The sequence below is a fragment of the Electrona antarctica genome (genome assembly GCF_951216825.1).
Source record: "Electrona antarctica genome assembly, chromosome: 11".
Taxonomy (NCBI): Eukaryota; Metazoa; Chordata; class Actinopteri; order Myctophiformes; family Myctophidae; genus Electrona; species Electrona antarctica.
Window position 1 is genome coordinate 25,185,480 of NC_136792.1, and position 24,075 is coordinate 25,209,554.

At 42.7% G+C, this 24,075-nt stretch overlaps 2 protein-coding genes across 3 annotated transcripts in view; one reads left to right on the forward strand and one right to left on the reverse strand.

Moving 5' to 3' along the window:
• The window catches only part of cog6 (component of oligomeric golgi complex 6), a 59,344-nt gene extending 44,547 nt beyond the window's left edge, over positions 1-14,797 (reverse strand). For both annotated transcript variants that reach the window (XR_013791083.1, XM_079513579.1), the window contains exons 1-7: positions 14,560-14,797; positions 12,484-12,627; positions 11,795-11,866; positions 10,280-10,338; positions 1,114-1,225; positions 324-406; positions 22-92 (exon numbers count right to left, since the gene is read on the reverse strand). Coding sequence is in view for 1 of the 2 variants with exons in the window: in XM_079513579.1 (XP_079369705.1) it covers positions 22-92; positions 324-406; positions 1,114-1,225; positions 10,280-10,338; positions 11,795-11,866; positions 12,484-12,627; positions 14,560-14,700 (682 nt within the window). In the remaining variant the exon portion in view is untranslated. The remainder of the gene's footprint in view (positions 1-21; positions 93-323; positions 407-1,113; positions 1,226-10,279; positions 10,339-11,794; positions 11,867-12,483; positions 12,628-14,559) is intronic.
• Positions 14,798-15,965: 1,168 nt separating this feature from the next.
• Positions 15,966-24,075, forward strand: part of LOC306931909 (LHFPL tetraspan subfamily member 6 protein) — a 59,650-nt gene continuing 51,540 nt past the window's right edge. Inside the window, exons 1-2 of the mRNA XM_079513581.1 lie at positions 15,966-16,267; positions 17,047-17,625. Of these exons, the coding sequence (XP_079369707.1) occupies positions 17,241-17,625 (385 nt within the window). The 5' untranslated portion in view covers positions 15,966-16,267; positions 17,047-17,240. The remainder of the gene's footprint in view (positions 16,268-17,046; positions 17,626-24,075) is intronic.

Consider the following 24,075-nt stretch of genomic DNA (forward strand, 5'->3'; position numbering starts at 1 on the left):
TCTGGGTGGTCTACTACTCACTCTGGGTCCAGCGGTAGAGCTGTTCATACGACGTCTCCTGTAACACAGCCATCTGCTCCATGATTTCCAGCCTGGAAGCAGCATGCAAACCACAGTATTACACCTGTCATCTCCACTGTAGGATCACAGCTAAGAGCCAATCTGTGTGTGCCAATGTTTCATGCAATTAAAGTCATAATGTGCATAAGCTATGAGCACAATTGGTCAAAAAAAGCAAAGCTTTTTGTTATAGCTTAATTGCTACTAGCTATCAATGTCTGATACTTTGGTGTAAGCCTAGTGTAACATTCTGTTTCTCTCACCCTGCTGTTTGCTGGTTGGTCCGTAGAAGAACCTTGATGTCCTCGTGGATGTGTTTGACTCGGCTGAGCGCTTTGAAGAAATCCTGTGGAGCGCCATACATTGCACACATCACGAGACATGGCCAAAGCATTTCCGGGGGTCCCCAGCCAAAAAGGTTGAGAACCCCTGCTCTAGAGCAGTCATTTTCGCTGCACGACACAATCATACGCTGAAGTTTAAAATATGGCTAAATCCAACATAACTTGGCCACATACACCTGTTATGTGTTTGATTATAGTCATTTCCAGATCACCTTACATATGTCCAAAACTGTTACTTGCTTTAAAATATGTTCTTTTTTGACACTTGTGTGTAGTATGATCAAGTATTTGCTGCCTAACGGCAGCAATTTCATAGTTGATCTATGTGCCATACCTCGGTAAGGCTGTCAAGGTTACAAATTTAGTCACACCTAAGATTGTGATTGCATTGAACATTGGAACATTACAATTTGTATTTCTGTTTGCCTTTTAGGCTTCCGTAATCACAAATTGCATAGGGCAGATTTGACAAATAACTTAAACTATACAAAGAAATCAATGACTCATGTAATACTTTAATATTTTTTTCTTTACAAAAAATTTACAAAATAGCGGAAATAGTTCACTTTGTGACATGTAGATCTGCTATTTCTGCTATTTTTGAAAATGTTTTCAACATGGAAACGACTGACGATTATGCAAAAATAATTGCGATTATCTCAAATAATTGCAATTGGGCTATTATGTAATAATTGTGACAGGCCCATACCTCGGTCACGGGTGCGTCCCGAGTCCTGCGTAGTGTGGCCATCTCCTCACTGGACAGCTGGAACTTGGCCAGGAAGGCCTGGGCCACCTGCGACCTGACCTCCAGGCGGTGGCTATAGGGCGAAGAGGAAAAAAATATATGGTACAATCTGACACTGGTGTTCCCAAACACTGGGTCGGGACCCATTTGTGGGTTGCGGACACATTTTTATGGGTCCCTTTATTTGTTTTTAATTAGCCCATTATTAGCATTTAAAAAAACATTGAAACACATGAATTAAAAACAAATTCAAGATTACTATTATACACAATTATTATATTTACAATCTGTTTACTTTCACTGTTTCATGTCCTTTTTGTAAACTAGAAATGTTCAATAATCAAGACACTATGACAACAATTAACAACAATAAGCAAGACTATCAAAGTCAAAGACAAATACTGTATACATACATGAAGAAATCAAAGCAAAATCAAAAGAAATTCCATAAAGTAGTAGTGAAGATAGCCAATCTACAAGCTGGTGTAAAATGAGGGCTTTTGATTTGAACTAGTTTGGGTCCCGGGGGGACATTTCTCTTTGAGAGTATTTCTACATTGGAGTATTGACACTTTTATTTAATAAAAAATAAATGTGAGTAATTTTTCCACCACTGGCAAAGAGGAGAAAATATGCTACAGGACAAAGTCCCTCACACTGGTCTGTGGTTTCAAGTCACACTTTATTTATAGGATCCGATTAATTCATTCCATGTACTTTGTGATGATTTATTTCAGGAGAGTGGGTGGTCCATTCCTCCTTTATTTTTAGGGGTGCAACAATTAATCGTACTAACAGACTTAATCGATCTAAATAATTTGATAACCGACTATTTAATAAAATATTCAATTAATAGTTTATCCCTAGTTTGGACATGTCATTAGGCAAATATATATATATATATATTTATGTCTAAATTGGTGAACTTGTGAAGTAATAGATCAATATAATTCTTAGTGATAGAATAATCGCTCAGAAAATAGTGGCACTTTAGCCCTAATAATGTCTGTGAAACTAATAGAAGGACTAAGGATAAGCAGAGTGGGCAGTCTCTGTGCATGAAATGTAATGATTTACGTTTACCACTAGATGGCAGCGATACCCCTAAGCAAGTCACACAACATTCATCATCGGGGAGGGAGGGGGAGTGGGAGGGAAGTGTAAATAAGATACTGTTTGCAGACAGAACAAAACCAGCAGAGAGAAAAGAAGGTACTGAAAGAGAACCATATAATACAGGCGAGGTTCGTGTCCAGATCTCGACACTATCAATAACAAACACTGAGATCCCTATCTGTGTGCCTATTAATTTCTCCACACACAATAGCGTCCATGGTAACCGTCCCAGACGAGCAGAGAACCTTGTCACGGGATAGGAGCAGAACAACGGCCAGGCTCTCCGCTGTCTGTCTCCCTTCCTTTATCCCGTCTACCCTGCCCACACCCCTTCGTCTGCATTCTCTCCACTCCTCGCAGTCCTCTGTGAAGGCAGTGCCAGATCGGTAAATCTTTGTCGTTTTCTTTGTGCATAGGAGGAAACCTCACATTATCTGACCATGGACTAGTACCACATTGGGCCCAAACTGAATGGAGGGCGAAAAGGCAGTAAATCTGTTAACAGGGCTTCGCTTGGTGGGACCCCCTTGAGAATTTGTCGTCTCGTATAAAAGCAGATCTGTGGGATAAACACTAAACATGTTATGTAGGAAAAACTCTACTCTCAGTTCACCCTGTGACATTGTGTGTACATGATTGTATTATATATATTCTTTTTTTGTCCAGGACCCTGCGGGGATGTTGCCAGGAATTCTGGGCCCCATACTGATGTGAGGGCCCCCCATGCTGCCCTATGGCCCCGTGTGAATGAATCACTTTTCACCACTTTACGACAGGACAGGAACCTGTCAGAACATATCAATACCCCCTTTCTTTCTTTCCCGTTTGCATTTTAGCCAATGGGATGGAATTACCCAGAGCTCAGGTAGATCAGAGATATGAAAAAAAGAATGCGGAAACATATCAAGGATTTATATTCTTGGCTTGCCGATAGTGTGCACAAGAAATGTGTTTTGTGAGATGAGCCCAGGACACTTAAGGGCCATTCTCACTGAGCACAATAACTAGAACTATAAAAATATAGTTTTAAAAAAGTCAAGTGGATGGCAGAGTTCATACCAACTATAAATAAAATACAATGGTGAACGATATAGTTATATTCATCTTCATAGTGCTCAATCTGAATGGCACTTAAGACAGACAGACATGCACACACAGACAGACAGACCCTCTTCTTGGCGGCTGGGGCTTGTCGCCCCCTCCCTCTGAGAAATGTTCTAACCATCAGATAAAGGGAGTGGAAAAACTGCGGTAGTGTTTACCAGTAAGAGTTATAAAAGCCATACAGGAGGAGGCTAAACGGAAGGAGGTTTTTCTTTTCTTTTTTTAGATGTAAGAGAGCTGAACCGGAACACAGGAGAGGGCATCTGATTTCCCCATGTCAATATTTGTATGAGAGCCAGGCAGCTCGGAGAGGTAACAAGTTCCTCTCCCATCTCCCAAGTTGCAATGCCTGATAGACCACTGATTCTAACTCTTTTTGATTTCAAGGACCCCCAGTTTGATATGCATTAAAGTGAAACAGACAAATGAAATGTATGCATTTAAATAATTATTATGTATGCCTCTCTGTGCACACTTTCCTCCCCCCTCCTTATTCAGAACATTTCCCATTGCTGCTAAAGAGTTTTTAAACCAACCTGCCTTAAGAGGTTTCATCATACCTGCCATTACTGGTACTTTTATAATTTTCTTATTTTTCATTATATCCATCAACATCATTATCATCATCATCTTTCATCAACATCAATCATCATCAAAAGAACCTTGAACATGCTGTTATATTGTATTGTCTTGATTAAGCCGATCTGGGACCCTAAACTACACTGTTAAAAGTTAATTTAACTCTGACACATAAGGTTCCATTCGGTTCCAATTGTGCTCTCTCAGAGTTACAGACCCGTAATGGTCCATTTGGTTCCTAACCATCAATCATGTAGGTGGGGAACCGGTGGAACACTCTTCCACGGACCCCGCATTGAGAACCAGTGCACTAGAATAACAGTGACAGACAGACCTGTTCCTTCTCCGGGGTGTAAATCATCCCAATCCTCCCAGACAGGCCACACACGCCTGCACAAAAAATGCAGGGAGAGAGAGAAAAAAAAAGGGGCGTACAGGGAGTTTTGGGGCGGTCTAGGAGTGGGACGTCTTTTTCCAGAACTGTCCGGGCATGATAAACTCCCGTCAAGGGTGCAATTACCGAATACCAGAATGAGCTAAGAGCACATCAGAAAATAGACCTGTGTCAAACTCTGACAGCCAAGCATGCCAAATATTCTGTGGCTGCTGTGTAAGCGGACGGGAAAGCGCTCGATGCTCAATTTCAGTTAGCGGGCAGAGCGTGCAGCAGGGGAAATATCGTGACATGCAAAGGTTAGTTACATAATGTTTTAAAGAACAGGGCGTGTTTGCATGTGCTAGGGTGACAAAACAAGCGGTGTCCGCCATGTACTAATGAATTGCACACCGTGAACTCCCCAACAGACTTACGGACTAGTCAAACAAACTGGTATTAGTTTGCATTACAGTTAATCAAACTAATGGATTTAATGATAATCAATTTTATAAAATTATTGATTTTGGGGAGGGAAATATGATTTATTTATTTTTCAACATATGTTATTACGTTATGCGCTCATTTTTAAGTGGTGCAACCACTTCCTTAAGTAGCTTTGTGTGCCTGGCTGGGTGGCTGGCTGTGTCTGAGCACGGAAATTGCATTTGGTTGGTTTTCAAAACCAAGTGTCACTTGTCTAACACACACATACATATTAACTATATGATGATTGCAGGTGTATCAGTACAGTACAGTACAGTACAGTACAGTACAGTACAGTACAGTACAGTACAGTACAGTACAGTACAGTACAGTACAGTACAGTACAGTACAGTACAGTACAGGGACCCCCACATGGTAGGTAACTGTCATTTCTCAACCGTTTCGGACGCGGGGCGGCTCGCCGGAGTAAGAGTAGCTAACTATGAGTTGTAAAATAGAAGATCTACAAGCACACGAGTTGCGGTGCACTCATAGATCGGCTATTTTCAGTATTGTTGTGCGTTGAAATATAAAGTCAGGCTTACTTTAAGTTACTCAGGCTAATTGATTTAGTCTATTATAAATAATCTATAAAAATGTTTTCATGTTGAACTGATATAGAATAACTGTCCCCCCAAAAAAGAAAAGGTACTTAGTTGAAGTCCTATTCCAGAGTCGTCAATCAAACTACCAGTTTTCATTTCAATTCAATCTTCATGGACTCATGTTCCAGATAAGATATACAACCTATATAAAATGTCAGATCAAAGGCAAAATAATAAATTACATGGATAAAAACACATCGATATCCCACAAATAGTTTCTTTGTTTGCACCTAAGGATGGCAGTGAATCGAGCACCTTGTTAAAGTGTCGCCTACAGAACTGTATTCATTATTGGATTTCTCATCACTTTCTTGCCGCTTGTATATTGGATACTGAAACAAACAAATATTCCCACAGGGACTAATAAAGTTTAATATCATATCTTAAAGTATAATGAACATCTATAAAAGGCCTAGCGCCTGCAGTATCTCCAAAGAGGTCAAGACCAAAGCTTTACTCAAGTTACTTTCTCTACACTTTGTTCCTTCCGGAATCTCATCAACTTAATATTATCAATCTACTGTTCACAGACGGCAACATAAGAAAGAACAAGCGCTCTTTGTGGCCAGCGAACCAAATGGGCCTAACCTTTCATAGCTTGAAAGCTGTGCGGGTCGATTATCCATTAAAATCCATTAGGGGCCATATCAAAGGCGCGCAAGGAAATTTGGCTTTCATAAAGCGCTTTAGTTAGACATGCGCCAGTGATCATGGAGTGCAGTCGGTACTGATCACATCAGACAGACAAAGGCGTATTCACAGTCATGGCCTCATTAACAGCCAGTCGAGCCTTAATGAGACTCAAGTGTCATTTTACACAAATTGTCAACCATGATCCGATGCCCCGCCATCATTCAGTCGGGGGGCTTTTTGGCGCTCTTGAACTTTAGAACAGAGGAGTCATACTCGTAACGCTTTTATTTTTTGCTTTTGCAAAATAAAGTAAAGCTACAAGTATGAAATGTTGTTTCATTCTCAACTCCAAGCTGAGAAAGATTGTCAGAACTTAACCAACGTAATTCTTCTGTAATCAGAGTGATTATCACCAAGGGAGCAAAATCAGCTATTCATACAAATTACATTACTTGCAAATGTTACTATCCTGTAGTACATGTTTTCTATTTGCACACCAGATCAGGGATTGTATTCATTTCCTATCCCCTATTTATTTAGCAAATACAAAGTACAGTAGATAGCTTGTATACGCATTGTACAGGTGCAGCTGTGCCACTCTGCAACAGCTGCGCTACGGTACCTGCTGCGTCAACACAGTACCTCTGATGTGTACAGAAACATCTGTCTCTACCATGTCTGAACACGTTGGGCACGATAAGACGTCAACGCACGGCAAGGGGACAGGTGTGAAGTGTCACGTTGCTTCCTGCAACAATGGACGCCTCTTATTAAAAACGCTCCTGATGACAGCTCTTTTCACCAGTGGCCGGCCTGGACACGTCACTGAACACAAAAGAGCAGTGGACAAGCACCAGGTCTTCAATAGGGTGCCCCCCCTCCCTTTACCACACATGCTGAAATCCCTCGTTCCTTTACATTTCATTAGAGTGCATTGTTAGAAAAGACAGCACAAGCAGCTCGGGACAGGCCTGCTCCGCTAGATAAACACACACCCTAGAACCAGCATCCGATCAGAACTCCGGAAAATCTCCTAGCACATCCGCTCTCTCTTCTCTCGCGCTCTGTCTGCCCATACAAGCACATTAATGTGAGCTCATGCGGCAACTGTCTGAATTAGTGTCAACGGGAGAGGAATAGTGCTGCGTTTCAGGAAAGCATCGAGTGTGTGACCTGAAATGGGCGCAAGAGGCAATGCCGAGTGGCGTGGCGTGACGGCTGACTGGTGGCAGGGTGGAGGGATGATGAGGACAGTTTGAGGACAACCACACAGCAGCCTCTCCCTTGGCAGCTCTACTGAGACGAAATTGGTAAGACGAGGTCAAACCCCTGGCATGCGCATGCCGGTCCCATCTGGCCGAGGGTCGTCACGGCTCGGTGGATGAAAACGTCACACTGACGGGACGGGACTGGCTATGTCGGGCTTAAGAAAAGGAGGACGCAACCAGAAGAGTTCTTGTGTAAATCCGTCATAAACGTAAACATCAACATCCAGCAGGTACAGTTAGCAATACATAGTGCACGTACAGTACATTCACTGCTCGCTCGCTGTTACCCAGCAGGAATCTTCCAAACCGTACTGTCCATATTCTGGGGGCAAGCATTCGGTGACAACATCAGATCTACAAGCTCACTACGTGTCACATTGCAATGCGTTGTGAGCTCGTAGATCAGCTGTTTTCGCCAAAGAGATTTGGGGGATCCCGCCGGGGCCAATTAAGTACCTAGGGGTTTAAGGACTCGTCTCTATTCTTCCTTTCCTCAACATGCGTGCTTCTCTCTGGAGGTCACCTTCCTGCGCCAGGGGGATTATCAGCGTGTGCCAATGGAGCATGGAATTGCTAGTACGCCGCAGTTGTCAGCAGTGTCATTTGCCAGAAATCTACCAGCTCTTCTTTCCTCCTCCCTCCTCAATTCACGAGGACACACTGGGGACTGGCATGCCATAAAGTCTAGGAGAATCTGACACCAAACCCCCCACTCAAACTAGTGAACATTTTTGTCACGCCAGCATCGACACACACAGCTCCATGTGGATATTTACAAAGGCGAGTGGGCGCCACACATCACACATTCCTTTGTATGTTCTTAATGAGAGAGGCGGAGAGAGAGACGGTGTAGAATAAGTCAGGAGTGAGGACTCAGGAGGGAATGCTCGTTTGGCTGAATCTGATCCTACCTGTAGGCCAGCAAGGAGTTCAGAACAATGGTCTTATACAGTACTTAAGTAAGATGCATGAAAGACCATTGCAGTGCATAGGTACGCATAGGATTTGCACATCTCAGGACTTTTTCTATGTGGGAGCAATACATTCACACCCAAATGACACCCACTGGCTCCCCTCTTTAGTTGTAATTGCCTCGCTTCGGTGAAGCAGCGCAGCACAAGCATGCACTACTTAGACATGGATCTCAAGGCTGAAACTAGAGAATGAAAAAAGAGTACAGAAATATAGACAGTCAGAAGCTTCCACGGGCTGCCTAGTGGCTCAACCAGTGACCACATACTGTACGAGTTTGAATCGGATTCACATCTTCTCTTGCATGTCTTTCTGCCCTGCCCTATCTAAATGAAGCAGACATTTGATACATACATACATACATACATACATACATACATACATACATACATACATACATACATACATACATACATACATACATACATACATACATACATACATACATACATACATACATACATACATACATACATAAGCTGACTGCTGCCCTGCTTAAGTAAAGAAGCTATTTCAAGAGCAATAATGTATTATCCTCATGAATGATTTAACGCTTCATATCCAAAAAAATGACTTCCAAGCCAGCTACTGTATGTGCGCTCCACCTCAAATCTCTTACTTTTGAGAAAAGTTAGAAAACAGTTTTTCTTGCATATTTCTTATGCAAGACTTGCAATAAGCTACGTGTAAGAGAAAAGAGACTTGCAATAAGCTACGTGTAAGAGAAAAGTGACAAGTCAAAGTAATAAGTAAACCATAACTGAGATTATTAACGTGTATAAATTATAACTGTGACAGCGAAAAAGTCCTCCTTATAGCGGTGTCTTCATAGCTTGGCAAGTCCAAACTTATGGACTAATTTGAACTGGGGACCCCCCAAAATAGCTATAAGCTCACAGATATTTTCAAAATGTTTGCCCCTTTCTTATATTATTTTACGATTTGCCCAATGTTTTACCATGCAGTTGTTATAGTATAGTTTACTTACTTTTGATTATTATTATTTTTATTTTTTGTATTAAAAGGCTTACATTGTCACTTCACTGTCACCCGCTTGGTCCCATCAGTGCCAACATTCGCACTTCAGTTAAGAACCTTGGTGTGACTTTTGATAGCAATATAACATTTGATAAGCAGATCGTTTTTTTCCAACTTAGGTTTTTTCTAAGGTAAAGTCCTACTGCCCCCTACATACCTTGAGTCATCCACGCTTTTATTTATTTGAGGCCATATTTGTCTGATTTCATTAATCCATATATCCCAACCAGAACCCTGAGAACGGCTGACCAGTCGCTCCTGATTGTGCCTGATGATACGCCGTACAGGACCAAAGGAGACAAGCTTTCACCGTGGCCAGACCCAGTCTGCCGTCTACACCTGAGCTACACTAGCAAATATGCTTTAAATAAAAAATGTATGCTTAAAAATGCACATGCTAGCTAGTTTCTGTTCAAGGTGATTCAGTGTTCACACACCAAAAGTCTAGTTAGTCACATGCTGGTCACATTGAAAATGAAATGCTGTCAATGTGTTCCAGAAGTGGTGGTGGTTGTTGTTGTTGTTGGGTTTGTTTTGTTTTTTCTTAGATTTACTATATTTTATTACACTACAAATACTAAAAACATTAAGCAGAGTTCCGTACCAACATACAAAAAAGATTTCGTGAATCGATTCATAATTGCCCATGTCCGTATCGCGATTAATCTATGAATCGATTTTATTTTCCATCTCTATATTACACACACACACACACACACACACACACACACACACACACACACACACACACACACACACACACACACACACACACACACACACACACACACACACACACACACACACACACACACACACACACACACACACACTTGTAGCAGTAATATTAATGCATGGTTCAACTTTGCGCATGCAAGCAAATGCATGTGCAGACACATCATACATTCACACAATACAGGCACACTTTGCAGTAAAGCATGACATCAACTCACTTTTCCCCCTGTAGCTTGTTGGTCTTTACTATCAAGTCTTGAGTTTGGTCTTTGGCAGCCTGTTGAAAAACAAAGATTCACTGCATTATTTAATGTGATTATTAGCATTGTTTGTAAAAGACCACAATACATATATAATTGTATTTGTAAGTATTTGATATAGAAGTCTACAGCCTGGACTGAATATTAGGAATGTTGGCAGATACACGGTGAACCGAACAAATAAAATAAATGGATATTCGTTTTGGACTGGATTGATTGAAAATTCAAAATACCTCATACCATATAATTAATGTAAATTATATTTTTAATAAATGTAACCTATACAATACTGTGCTGCTCTAGCAGTATTACACGCTTGTTATTTTTTCAAGTAGAATGTTGAATAAATGAATTAGTTCTAGAATTGCTTGGTTCCAATATTGGACCATCGCTGCTTTTTCCACCTCGGCCACTAGTTGTAACAGTTGAACCATTTGACTTGGTTTGTTGATTTAACCAACATACAGTATGTAACATAACCAAAGCTGTAGCCGCCACGAAATCTATGACATTCGCATCAAAGCAAGGGGTACATTAAAGGAGAAAGGCGGCATCATATTCTACAGTTATCATTATCACTCATCACTTTAGTTTTTGCCTTTTAAAATAAACAAAATTATTTGCTCAAAATTATTTGCTCAAAATGCTTTGCTCTGGGGGGAAAAAAAGTGTCCGGAAGACAGATGACTGTTTAACTGGCTTGTTATGTGTTCAAGGCTTATGATGCAATGTTAATAATGTTTAACATGCTTAACAATAGTTAACAACAATATGGTTAACCACGGATAACCATGAACACTCCATGTGTATAAGTTTTAAACAAAATTCACGCCCACACGTGACACATATTGTTATGGACTTATGGTATGATTGTGAATTTGTGATTTTTTAATTTATTTTTTCTGCCCAAACTTTGTTTATAGATTTTGGTTTACAAAATATATACACACAACATGATAACACTTACACAGAACACACACAAAACACCTCCCTCCCAGGCCAAACAGGAACAAAACGAAAACAAACGCATCAAAAGAAATAATAAAATAAATTGAGACAAAACCATTCTACAGACATACTGTAGATACTCCATTATTATCCATTTATTATAGGCTATTATCATCACAGGAAGCATATGCATTTTGTCTCTGTCGGGTGGAAATCTCATATGTCCAAATCTGTTACTTTTCAGGATTCACATTCAAAAATAGAAAAAGCTTGTAGATCTGCTAATGTTGATACTTTTGTGTAATGCTGAAGTATGGCATTACGAATTACACGTTAGAATGTGGATATAGGAGGTTTCCACTCGACAGCGACAATAATATGCATATCCTATAATCTCTAGTCTATCCATTCTCCGCCTGTTCCAGCGTATCATTTACATCACCGATCTGGTCTCATTTGGATAGAGCAAAGTCTATTGGTACTGTAGTTTGACACATCATCATGGTTAAAGAAGACCGATTGTACCTTTAGCCTGTTGGTCATCTCCTCACAGCAGGTGCTCATGGCCTGTACATCCTCATGTACACTTTCCAGCTCCTAGGGAAAAGGTTTGAACATGTTACGATAGCAATGGAGAGACTGCCATCTTCTCCACTATACTTAGAGATTCACATTTGTGGCACTAGTGAAATTTTGTTTTCTTCTTCTTTTACTGTATTTTCCATTAAGCACATGAAGCCTGTGTATACATGTAAAACCCAAAAAACATTTTGCAGAGAGAAATAGAGATCTACCAAGTGCTTAAAGGAAATAAAAAAAGTAAACGCAGCTTGTTGCTTCTTTGATCAACAGGAACCAGGATAACAATCCGAGCACTCAAAAAATAACGGAGGAGAGGACGTAAAATCAATGGACTTCAATCATACTTGCCCTGATGAAGTGGCCAGAGCTGCCAGACAAATATTGTTTTTCCTGTGGCACATGTGTTTGATTTCCAGGCTACTGATGAAGACCAGTTTGGTTGAAACATGTTACGCCCGAATTGTTCTCTCTATTACAAATACATTTTGACTTGACTCTCGTTTCGCATGCTGACAGCGTGACACCAGTCAGTGTGTGATATTGTTCTTTTATAGCTGTTGCTCTCTCATCCATTGATCAAATGGTGAAGTTGTAACTTGTAGCCTGTATGGAGTGCACATGCATTTTGTTACCTCTTTAACATCTTTGAATATCCGTGCAAACTCCTCGTTGATGGATAGGCTCCGTCTTTCTATGTCGCCTCGGAGGTTTCTTCTGGTACGCAGACTGTTCTCTGTGAAGAACATGGAAAGCGCCTTCAAGGCCTCCAGCATCTCCTACAGAAAGGATGATGATGATCATGAAGCAGTAGCATTTACAATTTACTTCACCTACTCTCGTCTGGGGGTACATGTGACCAAAATGTGGTTTGCTCTTTCAGTATTCAATCTATTGTGTCATATATTCATACTGCGCTGGTTCACATTTTCATGTCAAGGACCCCCAAATTGATATGAGCTGACATAGGCGTCGTTTCTGCGAATGCCTTCTCACTGGCGGTACGCTAGTGACGTGCACGCAGGACATGCAGAGGCAGCAGTGGCCGAACGGTTTGCGGAGCGGTCTTGATACCGGAAGGTCGCCAGTTCGAATCCCCGGACCGGCACGTTAAAATTACCAACGCTGAAGTGCCCTTGAGCAAGGCATTGAACCCCAACCATGAAATGTTCTATGAGCAGGGCGTGGCTGTAAACAAGCATCTCGAGCTTAGTCCACTTACCCTGGGTAAACAAAGAACTTTGCTTTTTTTTAATGCGGCCAGATTTACTTTAAAGTAGCTCACCCATTGGCTTTTAACAATCCAGTGTCGACACACACCTATACTACTTAACACGTCACACAACAATTAACCATTTACAAATATGCTATATTGACACTCGTCAGCTTTATAAAGTGGTGTGTTTACAGACAGTGAACATCCATGCATGTCATGGATTGCCAATCCATGATAGATAGCACTAGCAGCACCTACTCGAGGGAGTGGAGAGGAACAGTCAACAAGAGAGACATACTGTAGCCTGGATCCAGCCCATAGACCCCGCCCACTCTCTGAGTGGACTGCATCTCAAGCTTCAGGAAGCTTTAGAGTCTGATAATCAGGCTAAAGGCTCATACATAGTCTGGATTTTCGGTGGTGAGGTGCCCACCGAACTACAACATGACGTCACAAGCCACGGTGAAGAGCAAACCACCGCCACCGCCCCAACCCTTCTCTCTGTTTTTACTCACCACCGCTCAACGTTATTTCAGCTCCGGTGGTCAGCTCACCACCGGAGCGGTGCACCTCACCTCATTGTATCAAACTATAGCATGTAATAAAAATAATAATACACTTACATATCAAAGCATGTAACGCACATCAAAGCGTGTGTCCAACATTTCAAATTTAAAAACCTCTCGATTCACATAAATTCATTATGTGACAGATCCACATGCAGCTGAATGTCGTTTACACTACATGCATCATGACATGATGATCATGTCCATGTTTGTACTAAAATCTAATGCAGGGGATCTTGTAATTAAGAAATACCGTTCTGACAGATGATCTAATAATGGTATATGTAGTCAATTACCAGTGGGCAGTGGTGGAAAGTAACTAAGTAATTTTACTTAGTTCTACTCCATTGCATCAGGCAGATATTGTACTTTTTAGTTAATTTGTAAAACATACATTAACCACTTCAGTTCAGACCTAGGCCTATTTGAAAATAGCCGATCTACAAGCTCGCAACACGTCACTTACTAGCTTGTAGATCTGCTATTTTAAGTATTTTGTACATTTGGAACGTGCACACTGTGAAAATGTGCATTACTTCTTGTAATACTCGAGTATATACTTTTGAGTGGTGTAAACCACTCCTACAACTGGCTTTGTTAGTCTGTCTGTCTGTGCTCAAAAAATGAGCATGGTTGCTATGGTCACCCAGTTCACACGGGTGTGATTTCATTACGTCAGACATTACGTCAGACCACAGCTGATCAGTCTATATAAGACCTTACACCACTCAGTTCACACGGGTGTGATTTTTTTACTTTAAACGAGTACATTTGTAATACTGGTACTTTTACTTGCATTTCTACATTTGCTACTTTTGCTTAAGTAAGAAATGTGAATACTTTGTCCACTACTGTCTCATCATTGCCCGGTACATGTGTATCCAGTGTATGGGCTAGCAGCTAACCATTAGCTATATTTAGCTTATTACCTTGTCATTGTCAAGTCTGGTCTCCAAGATTTTATTGAGCTTCCGCGAAAGCGGGTTATTAGTCTGCTGCGAAGGGACGCTGACATTCTGGTTCACACTGTTGGCGTTGTCCATTGAAATGTCTGCTTTAATCTCAGCCATTGTAAACAAACCAAAACAAACCCCTCCACGTCAACCAAAAACAGTCAGGGTGTTTTGGTGCGTCAATAAAATGGTCCGTGTAGATTCAAGGAATAAACGTGACAGTTCCTCCGCGTGGTTATATGTGTCAGTTAAACGGAAAGGACTAACCTAAGGATATACAGTTGTATTAATCACGAGGGCAATTTGTTGCAGGACTGTAGCCTATTAGTCCATGTGGGGTCCGGCCGGGGACCCCCAGCCCCAGGGGTCCCCAGCAAAATGTGTTAATGTGGCTTCACAATCATATTAACCACGTACGTTTATTAAACCATAATTTATGTTATAGCCTACTTAGTTTGGCTAAATTAAACTAATAGCAGAAACGCCTACGTACACATTTACAATGCTGCACTATGAGCTTATAATTGTAGATCTGCTATTCATGAAAAATCATGAACATTTGTGCAAATGTAGCCTACCGGTATATATTTTTAAGCAAACATTTTAACACAAATATTTGCTTCTGGGGGTCCCATCATGCACAACATATGTTTTGATTGAAATATGTATTAACAGTTTGCAGAATTACAGTACAATTCAAGCACAACTCAATACAAAGACTGTATTAGACCATGTATTAGACCATGTTTTAGATGGCCGGGGGTCCACATTTGCTTTCGTTTGAAATGTATATTCTACATAATGTGAAATAAAAAATCAATCAGTAATCAATCAATCACAGCCAAATACATATAATTTGTGGGCTATATATGAAGCATGATGAGAGCCACTATGGGATCATGAATGAATATTTATTAACAGTTTGCAGAATTACAGTACATTTCAAGCACAAACTCTGTTAACTGTGAGTGGACGATCCAATTAAGCATTACACTTGTTTACAAGAGGGTTGGGCAGGGTTGGGCTTTAGGCAAACAGCACAACAAACACAACAGACCTATCTTATCGGAAGCTGATTGTTTAATAACAGTAGGCTACGTCACACTACAACACTACAGTGAATCATGTAAACTGCACAAAACTCCACTTTTTTACTTGTAAAACTGTGATGTGTGCCTACATATGTGATCATAAACATAATTAATTTGAGAGAGAGGGGAAGAGAGAGAGAGAGAGAGAGAGAGAGAGAGAGAGAGAGATTGGGGGGGGGGGGGGTATAGGGTGTGATTGATGGTCCCCCTCTCCAAGCCGTGGCCCCCGGGCCCGCAGTCAGTCTCTCGCTCTCTCTCTCTCTCTCTCTCTCTACTCGCTCCCAACTGGAACGCTAGAGACAACTACACGCTCCTCCGCGGCCGGCCACAGACCCAGATCATTTGTCACCTCGTCCCCTAAGTATACATTGTGGAGACAGTGTGTGGAAATCAGTGAATTGGGATTTATTCCACTATCGCCTACTATTTACGGACGTTTTCCTGCCGGTTGTTGTGTTTTTTCTTCTTTTCAAACGACCGAAAAGTTTGCCTTGAGACCACCAGAACAGCAAGAGCAGCGGCACAGCTGGGTCCGCAAATGGAAATACCATCGCAGGAATAAAACAAAAAACCCAACGTTTCTTATTTCTGAGGTATGTAAGATGTTCCTTTAATATATCTGCATTCAAAGCTGCAAGCGTTTTTTGCTCGTCGTTATAACTCGTCTTGCATGATTCCTCCAAGCCTTAATAATCAAGACTATCAGATGTATTTTATCGATTGAAAGTAAAAGTCAGACTCGATAAAATCTGATCTATGATAGTCTCGATGCAATCCAAGGCTAGATTCCTCCAGTCCCCCGGTTAAGAATTTCCACAGCAAGGAAAGTATACGGTCCAAGAAGCAGGACGGAGAAATCGATATAAGTCCAGTTGTCAGTAATGAACAGATAGGTTTAATGGCATTATAATTATGATAAGCACGTCATTGTCACCGCCGCGATCCGATATTGATTTCGATCGTTTATCGCCGTGCATGTCTTCTATAACGTTTATTCGACATTCTTCAATTATTCTGCATAAAAAACGTGCTTACAGATAAGAGAGCCACTATAGGCTATCTTAATAATTTGTTTGACAAAGTGTACACATTCTAAGCCAACAAGTAGAACGTCATCGTCATGTGTATAAACAACTGTGACTGCAACAATGTGCAAGTCACATAGTTATTACAACTTATTAATGAAGAACAGAATGTTTTATTAATATATTGTTGTCTGCAATAATATTGCTACCCTCTTCCAAGCGTCCAGTTCTTTAACAGAAACAATTAAAGACTTCATTTATTTCCATACAGTGAGTAGCTATATGTCTGTACCATTTCCCATAATAGTGAAACCAGATATTCCTCTGTCATTCTCTTTTCCTGCCAGGAAAGCTGGAGTGTCTGACATGTTGAAGACGACCCATGCTGTTCTATATGTGCTCACTCCAGTACACAGTTCCGGCCAGCAGAGCACAGAGCACTGACTCCATCAATCCCTACAACAACCACTGTCAGGCTGACCAGTGACTGCTGCACCGGACACACAGCGTTTAATCGTCTGTGGCCTTGTCGACGACCACTATGGCGTCTAGCCTGACCTGCGCCGGCGTGATCTGGACCCTGCTGTCCCTCCTGTGCGCCGCGGCCTCCTGCGTGGGCTTCTTCATGCCCTACTGGCTGCTGGGCACACAGATGGACAAGCCTGTGTCCTTCGGCACGTTCCGCCGCTGCTCCTACCCGGTGCGGGACGAGGAGAGGCAGGCCACGGTGATGCTGGAGCAGTGCGGCCGCTACGCCTCTTTCCAGGGCATCCCGAGTCTGGAGTGGAGGATCTGCACAGTGGTGACGGGCGTGGGCTGCGGCCTGCTGCTCCTGGTGGCCCTCACCGCCCTCATGGGCTGCTGCATCTCCGACCTCATCTCCCGCACCATCGGGCGCGTGGCCGGTGGCATCCAGTTCGTCGGAGGTGGGTTCATTTCCTGTCTGTTTTTCTCCTGTATCACCATGTGTGTTTGGACCCGTCTGGCAACCTTCTTGAGTTTACCTTAACCCCAACTTTGTGTTGGTTTCAATCAAAGCCGCAACTTCAAAGTGAAACCCTCGCCTACGATTCTGGCTATTCACCCTGTAATCCTGCCTTTTCCCTCTGCTGTGTTGGTGAGGGAACAATCACAAGAAGCTTGTATTTAGTGAGGTTGTAATGGAAGCGTATGAAAGAACACTGTAATTCCAAGCTCATTCTAGTAGGCCTATACATTACTGCATTCCCACCGGCTCTGTGCACTGCGTTGGCAGCACCCAGGTGTTTGATGGGGGTTTGATGTGCCATCGTACCCCATCTCTTGTATTTAACTTTTTTGTTTATTTACATGTGGAAATGGAGCATACTTCTATGTATGTACTGCATTGGCTAGTTTGCACATGTGTTCTGTTGGTTTTGTACAGTGTGTGTGTCCTCGTGGGACGTGAGGTCTGCGTGAAGGATTCCAACTAAGGCAAGCTGTGCTGCTCGCAGTGCTCGGGGCTCAGCATGTGTTTCTCTCTTTCTTTCTTTGCCCTAGTTTAAGAAGCTGCGGCGCTTGAGCCCTCTCATTAACTCCAAAACGTTTGCTCGCATACTGTGGTACACCGCTCTGCTATTTACAATTCTCGTCGATTTTCGGCTCGGCTCTGGCGAGCAAAGTGACATAAAGGCAGGTTGCAGGCAGATGTGACAGAGCTGCCGGGCTTTTAAAGATGGATAAGCCACTGCAGAGGGCCATCACAGCCCGTCTTATCCCACTTCTGACGGTTTAGTCACTTGGCACATCAGGCACATGCTGTTGTACATATTAAAGTCGTGCCAGGTAAATGCTGTCTGGTTTGTATAGAACTGTACACGTTTATGTAGTCCCTCTGACTCACAGAAAAAACTGCTCAGTATGTGGTTACATGATTAGAAAAGAAGGAAATCTGTCTGTCTCCTTGCAGGTGTGTGTCCTTCCTCATCACAAGTGCACAAATCCTTCAAAAATAGAGAAAATAGCACATCTGCAAGCTCAATTGTCACACCATCACTAAACACGGGTATATTTTACCCAATGTTAAATATTCCATAAAAATACTCATCAAAATATATTGAAGTACAGCAATACATGGCAACTTTAGGTACTCTTCTTTAATATTTCATCATGACTTTTTACCCAAAAAAAGAAAAGAAATATAGATATCATAGGGGGGCAAAATCGGTGAAAAACGTGGGTACAGAAGAGAAAAGTAACTTTTCTGCTGTGAATCTGGAGACCACACTGGTGCTGAGGCTGGTGTTCCCTCCTTGTTAAACCAAGAGAACATCACAGAGAAGAAACAGTAATGATCCATGAGGGTGAAACCAAACTGTTTGCAAGGAGAAGATGATGATGATGTGACTAACCACCTCTGAGCCGTTCATGGGAACGGAGAGATTGAGTCTCGGTTGGTGCAGCAGCGGTGCGTGATGGGAATTTACCAGACGTAAAAGGATCCCTGTTGTGATTCGTCTGAGGCCAAGTGTCTTCCTCCTTTGTGTTCCCACCCACTCCTATTATTGTCCACTAATGGCCTAATCAAGAGTGTCCTGCCCGGGAAGGCCTTTGGCAGCGGGTTGTCACCAGTGAAAGAGCTGCCCTCGATCTGCCTCTATTCAATCTTTGTAGAGCAGTGGTTCTCAAAGTTGGGTCCGGGAACACCCAGGAGTGCCAGGGGATTCCTAGCAGATTAGCACTTAAGCTAAATTTTTATTGTTCAGCCTTTTGAAAAATGCAATACATCGTGAGCTTGTAGACCTGTTAGTTTTGGACAATTCACAAATCTACTCTTATGGGGGTCCCTGGATGCAGTGGCTGACTGGCTGGCACAAAATCTTTTCAATTGGGGGTCTGCTACCAAATACAAATACATTTTGGGGCCCTTCTTAACATGAAAATGTTTAAGAATCACTGTTATAAGGACACAGGAGGAAAAGGGGAAGACAAAATCATTGTCATGAAGGAATATATGAGATCCAAGACAAGCTTGGGTCAATAGGGTTCCAAAGACAAGCATTGGAATTGCATGTCAGGTGCAATAAGAGGACTGCATATGATACGAGTCACCTCAACTTTTGTTCTCGATAATTTAATTACATCCCGCAATTGACATGTATGTGGGACAGAGGATTAAGACTTTTTAGAGAGCTTTGTCCATCCATCTTCTATCCATAAGTCACCAAATCGCTGCGTGTCAGGCATGACTTGGAGGGTGATAGGGGTGTGTGCCTCATAAGACCCCTTGATGGATGGAATGCAAAGAAAGGCGGGAGGGGGGGGGGGGGGCTACGGTTTCCAAGAACTGAAAAAGCATGTATGCTGAGTGGCCTGAACTCGGGTCCATCTGACTGAGGGGAGACAGAGGTTCTGGGCTTCCTGAAGGCTTGACTGATGGGCAGGGCTTCCTGATAGGCCAGACAGACCCTGAAGCCTGGCTTCACAGGACTTCACATGACATTTGTGCCAGGCTTTGCATAATGTTTAAGCCAGGTTTCGCATGACGTTTGTGCAAAGCTTTGTGCGAGCTAGCCCGGCGCCCAATGACCGCCATCCTATAATGGCCCCAAACTTGCCAAACTCACCAAGACTCAATGGCAGTGTTGGGGATCTAGCAAGTGCATTCACACCCAAAGGTATTTTGCCTCAGTCTGAAACAACAGATGGGTCATATATTGTTAAAAGAGTAGCAGATTGACCCAGGTCACCAGATGGGCTGTGGGATCGGTCTCAGTTTGTGTTGTAAAAAGTACCACAAGCTCTTTCATTTAGGTTCAGTAATATGACTGAGAGGCTGTCAATTAGACACATTTAACCACACTATATACTTAGTTGACCGGGGTCCCCCAAGGCTCTATATTTGTTCCTTTCATTTCTTCCCTCTACTCCAAATCTTTGCACCAAAAATAGCCGACATACATCTGCTAAAATAAGATCCTCATCCGCCAGATGAGGTTAAATTAATGCAATGACAAAAAAGTATTTCATTGGCTAATCCATATAACTTTTCTTTAATATGCTTCAGTGCAAGCGTGTGAGTGTCAACAGTCCAGTTGTATTCACTCTTAGGTTTTGACAGGAGCCAAGACTATAGGTGAGCAAGTGCTGCCGCAGAAAACACTTACCAGCTATTAGTTGTTTTAGCAGAGCTCTCGCTGTGGGAATGTTGATAGTGGCTTTCACGGAGGCCTCTCAGAGAATTTACAAGCAGAAATAGAAAAGCTCTAAAGTAGCTCTATTATCCCTAGAGTGACCTACAGTACAGTACAGTACAGCACTGAATGCTCTTGTGGCCCAGTGAAAATACAATATACCACTTTTGGTGTCTGCTACTGTACCTCCATAGCTGAAAGTTAAAGTTAAACGCCACAAGCGAAGCGAAAAGGACGTGTAGATGGCCCGTCATTATGCCACAGCTTCCACAATGGTGCCAGGGGCTCTCTGGCACAGGAATGTCTTCTGTCCTGTTGGAAAGCCATACAGTACACCGCCACAGCCAGGAGCTTTGTCCTTGTGTCGGCTTGGCGAGCTCTTTGCCAGCTGGACCTGACCCAGGCCCAGAATGTGTGCTTCCACTCCCCTCCTACCAAATCAGCGGCACTCATTTTCCAGAGGTACAACAAAACAAAATGGGAGCCATATGAGCGGTGCATCGGAGCAGAACACTGAGCTCCAGCGGAGAATGGTTTCTGCTTCTTTGAACAATGTTGTCTTGTCACATCCACCGATTCGATGCTTGCCAGGTCAATGGCGGCTCCCTGTTGAGTTATCTCTGAACAACGGCTCAATATTCCATCCTGTCGCAGGGTCCTCTTTTACACTTGAAACACCCGGAGGAGCCATCTGTATGCCAGCCTCTATTCTGGCCTTGTCAGGCTGATATGATGGGGTTATGGACTATGCCACCTCCCCTGCCATGTAGTCACCGCATAAAACCAACGAGATGGCACAAGCCTGCATGTTAGGGTGCGGATCGACTGGTCAAATTGTTGCAGACAAGGAGCCTCATGTATATAATGATGTTTAGATTGCCATCTTGACCTTTGTTGTGTATGTTTACCTGTGAGGTTGATTGATAATCTAAAGTGATGTGCTGTGTTGCTACAAAGCAGAGGTCTCGTTCTTAGTGACACAAACATGTTTGGGTATTTGGGGGTGTGGTAAAATCTGCCATTGTCTTGGAGGTGCAAACAACACAGCTATCAGCATTTCATTTGTGAGATAAATCGTATACAGTATTTACATATACAGTTATTTATTTAACAAATTGTGGTGCAGGGACCTGCAACAACCACCATCTTATACAAAATGCTCCCGAGCCACAAAAAGGAGTCAAATCCACTCAAGTTTGCACCTCCAACACACTTACACTGCAACCTGCCTTTACATGGGCTGTACACAATATTGTCTATTAACACTACAATTCCTCCTTTGCTCTCGTCCTATATCCTTCCGTCCCATCCTGTTGCTGCCCCTGTCATCTAGGCCTTATTGTGGTCTGCTAGTCTCTATTTCTGGCCCATTTCACCTTTCCCCTAATTCCATGGTGTGTCTGTCCACCCCTCTCCTTCTTTAACCCTTTCTGTTAACCATCTCCTCACCTCCCTCCTGGGTACGAGGGAGCCATCTGAAGAAGCAGCTGATTGGGCTGAATCTCAGTGACCCAGGGCCAGGGGGCTGGGCTGAAAGAGACAGAATGTGAGGGAGAAAACAGAATGAGGCAGAGAGACAGAGAGAGAGAGAGAGAGAAGAGAGAGAGAGAGAAGAGAGAGAGAGAGAGAGAGAGAGAGAGAGGACGGAAACTGCAGCTTCAGCTGGGATTTAGTTTGGTCAAACAGGAAGTCTGGGGAAGCAAAGGGCAGACAGGGAGGGATATTTCACTCTCTTGTTCCGTTAAGTCATTGTTTTTCCTGCCATAGTACCAGGCAGGCCTGCTGCATGCGAGGAACTCTTTTGTCACCAACGGAACAGTGCCTGTTCCAAAAAAAGATAAAGCGTGTCCAGGCGTCTCCAGCAGAGCCTGGAATTAATGTATCTATTAAAGCAAAGAGCCCTGTCAGTTGAAGGAAGTTAATAGCATTTCGGGGCGCTGAAGTAATACCTATTTTTGTTGTTTTTCTTGTAAGATCACTTAGACTGCCTGAGTTTTTCCAATCCTGGTTTATATAGAGCGCATAGAGTCAGGGCACAGAAGAAATTCCCCCAGGTGAATCATTACACAGCGTCCTGCCATTTCTGCTGACAGGCCAGGCCTGTGTTCTTGTTGTCAATCATAAAGCGGGCGAGTGTGTGTGGGTGACGGCTGACGGAAGGAGTTGAAACAGATGCCTAGCAGATGACTCGAGTGGCCACTTTTGGCGTATCGCCGGTGACTTGGTACTGACACAGTGCTGTTGAGGGCATGTTTGTTTGCCAGTGTCCCGGGGCTGTACTTACAGACTGTACTTAGAGATGAGGTCAGAAGTGATAACAACGTTGTTCACAGTCCAACTATGGCAACACTTCATTTGGTGGCATTTAAATGCCAGGAAGTGATGATAAAGAGGCTAAGAACTCTTTCAGGTGGAAATACCTATAATGACACATTGATATTATTTCTCTGGTAGGTAGTAGTACTGTATGGCTTACATTCTTTACAGAAACAGTGTGCATTTGGGGCATTTTACGGGGGTATTTCTTGTATTCCTTACAAATGGCAAATGCAGTATATTTTTTTACTCTAAAAGTGAATAGAGGAGGGGGGAAGAAAAAAAACTATTTCTTTCCATTGTTTTTCCGTGCTGCTGTGTTGAATTATAACGGAACGAAGACGGAGAGTCAATGTTTGACCTATTGTACGTCTCTCGGAGCGGCGGAGGGCCCGAGTCTGCCTAAAAACCAAATCAGTATGGATGGAATGGATCGGCACTGATCCCTTAGGGATAAACCAGTTTGCTCAGTATTCAAACACAGTTTTACGGTATTGGAGACAATGTTGGCTGTAAGACTACAGTTTAGGCCTAATTATGGCCTGATCTTCCTAGAGAGAGGGGGCGGCATGAGGTCGATACTCCTTTTCTGCTACCGTCTCATAGGTCAGATAGCAGGCCATCTGGACTGGATGTACGGAGACAGGAGATGTGCAAATCAAATGTCCACGCACGATGACAGGGAGAAGGAGGAGCTATTTTCAGCATTCACTGAAAGAATCCACAGCTACTGGCTGGATTAAGTTTCCTCAGCCTTATGGTTCTCAGCCTGTGGGTCGGGTGGAAGGGGGGGTGTCCCCAGATGACAGTGAATTAAGTGACATTTTTTTAATATATACAGTATATAATAAAGAAAATGTAATGAAAAAAGCCCATTGCTGGCCCGGGCGGATAGTGTAGTGGTCC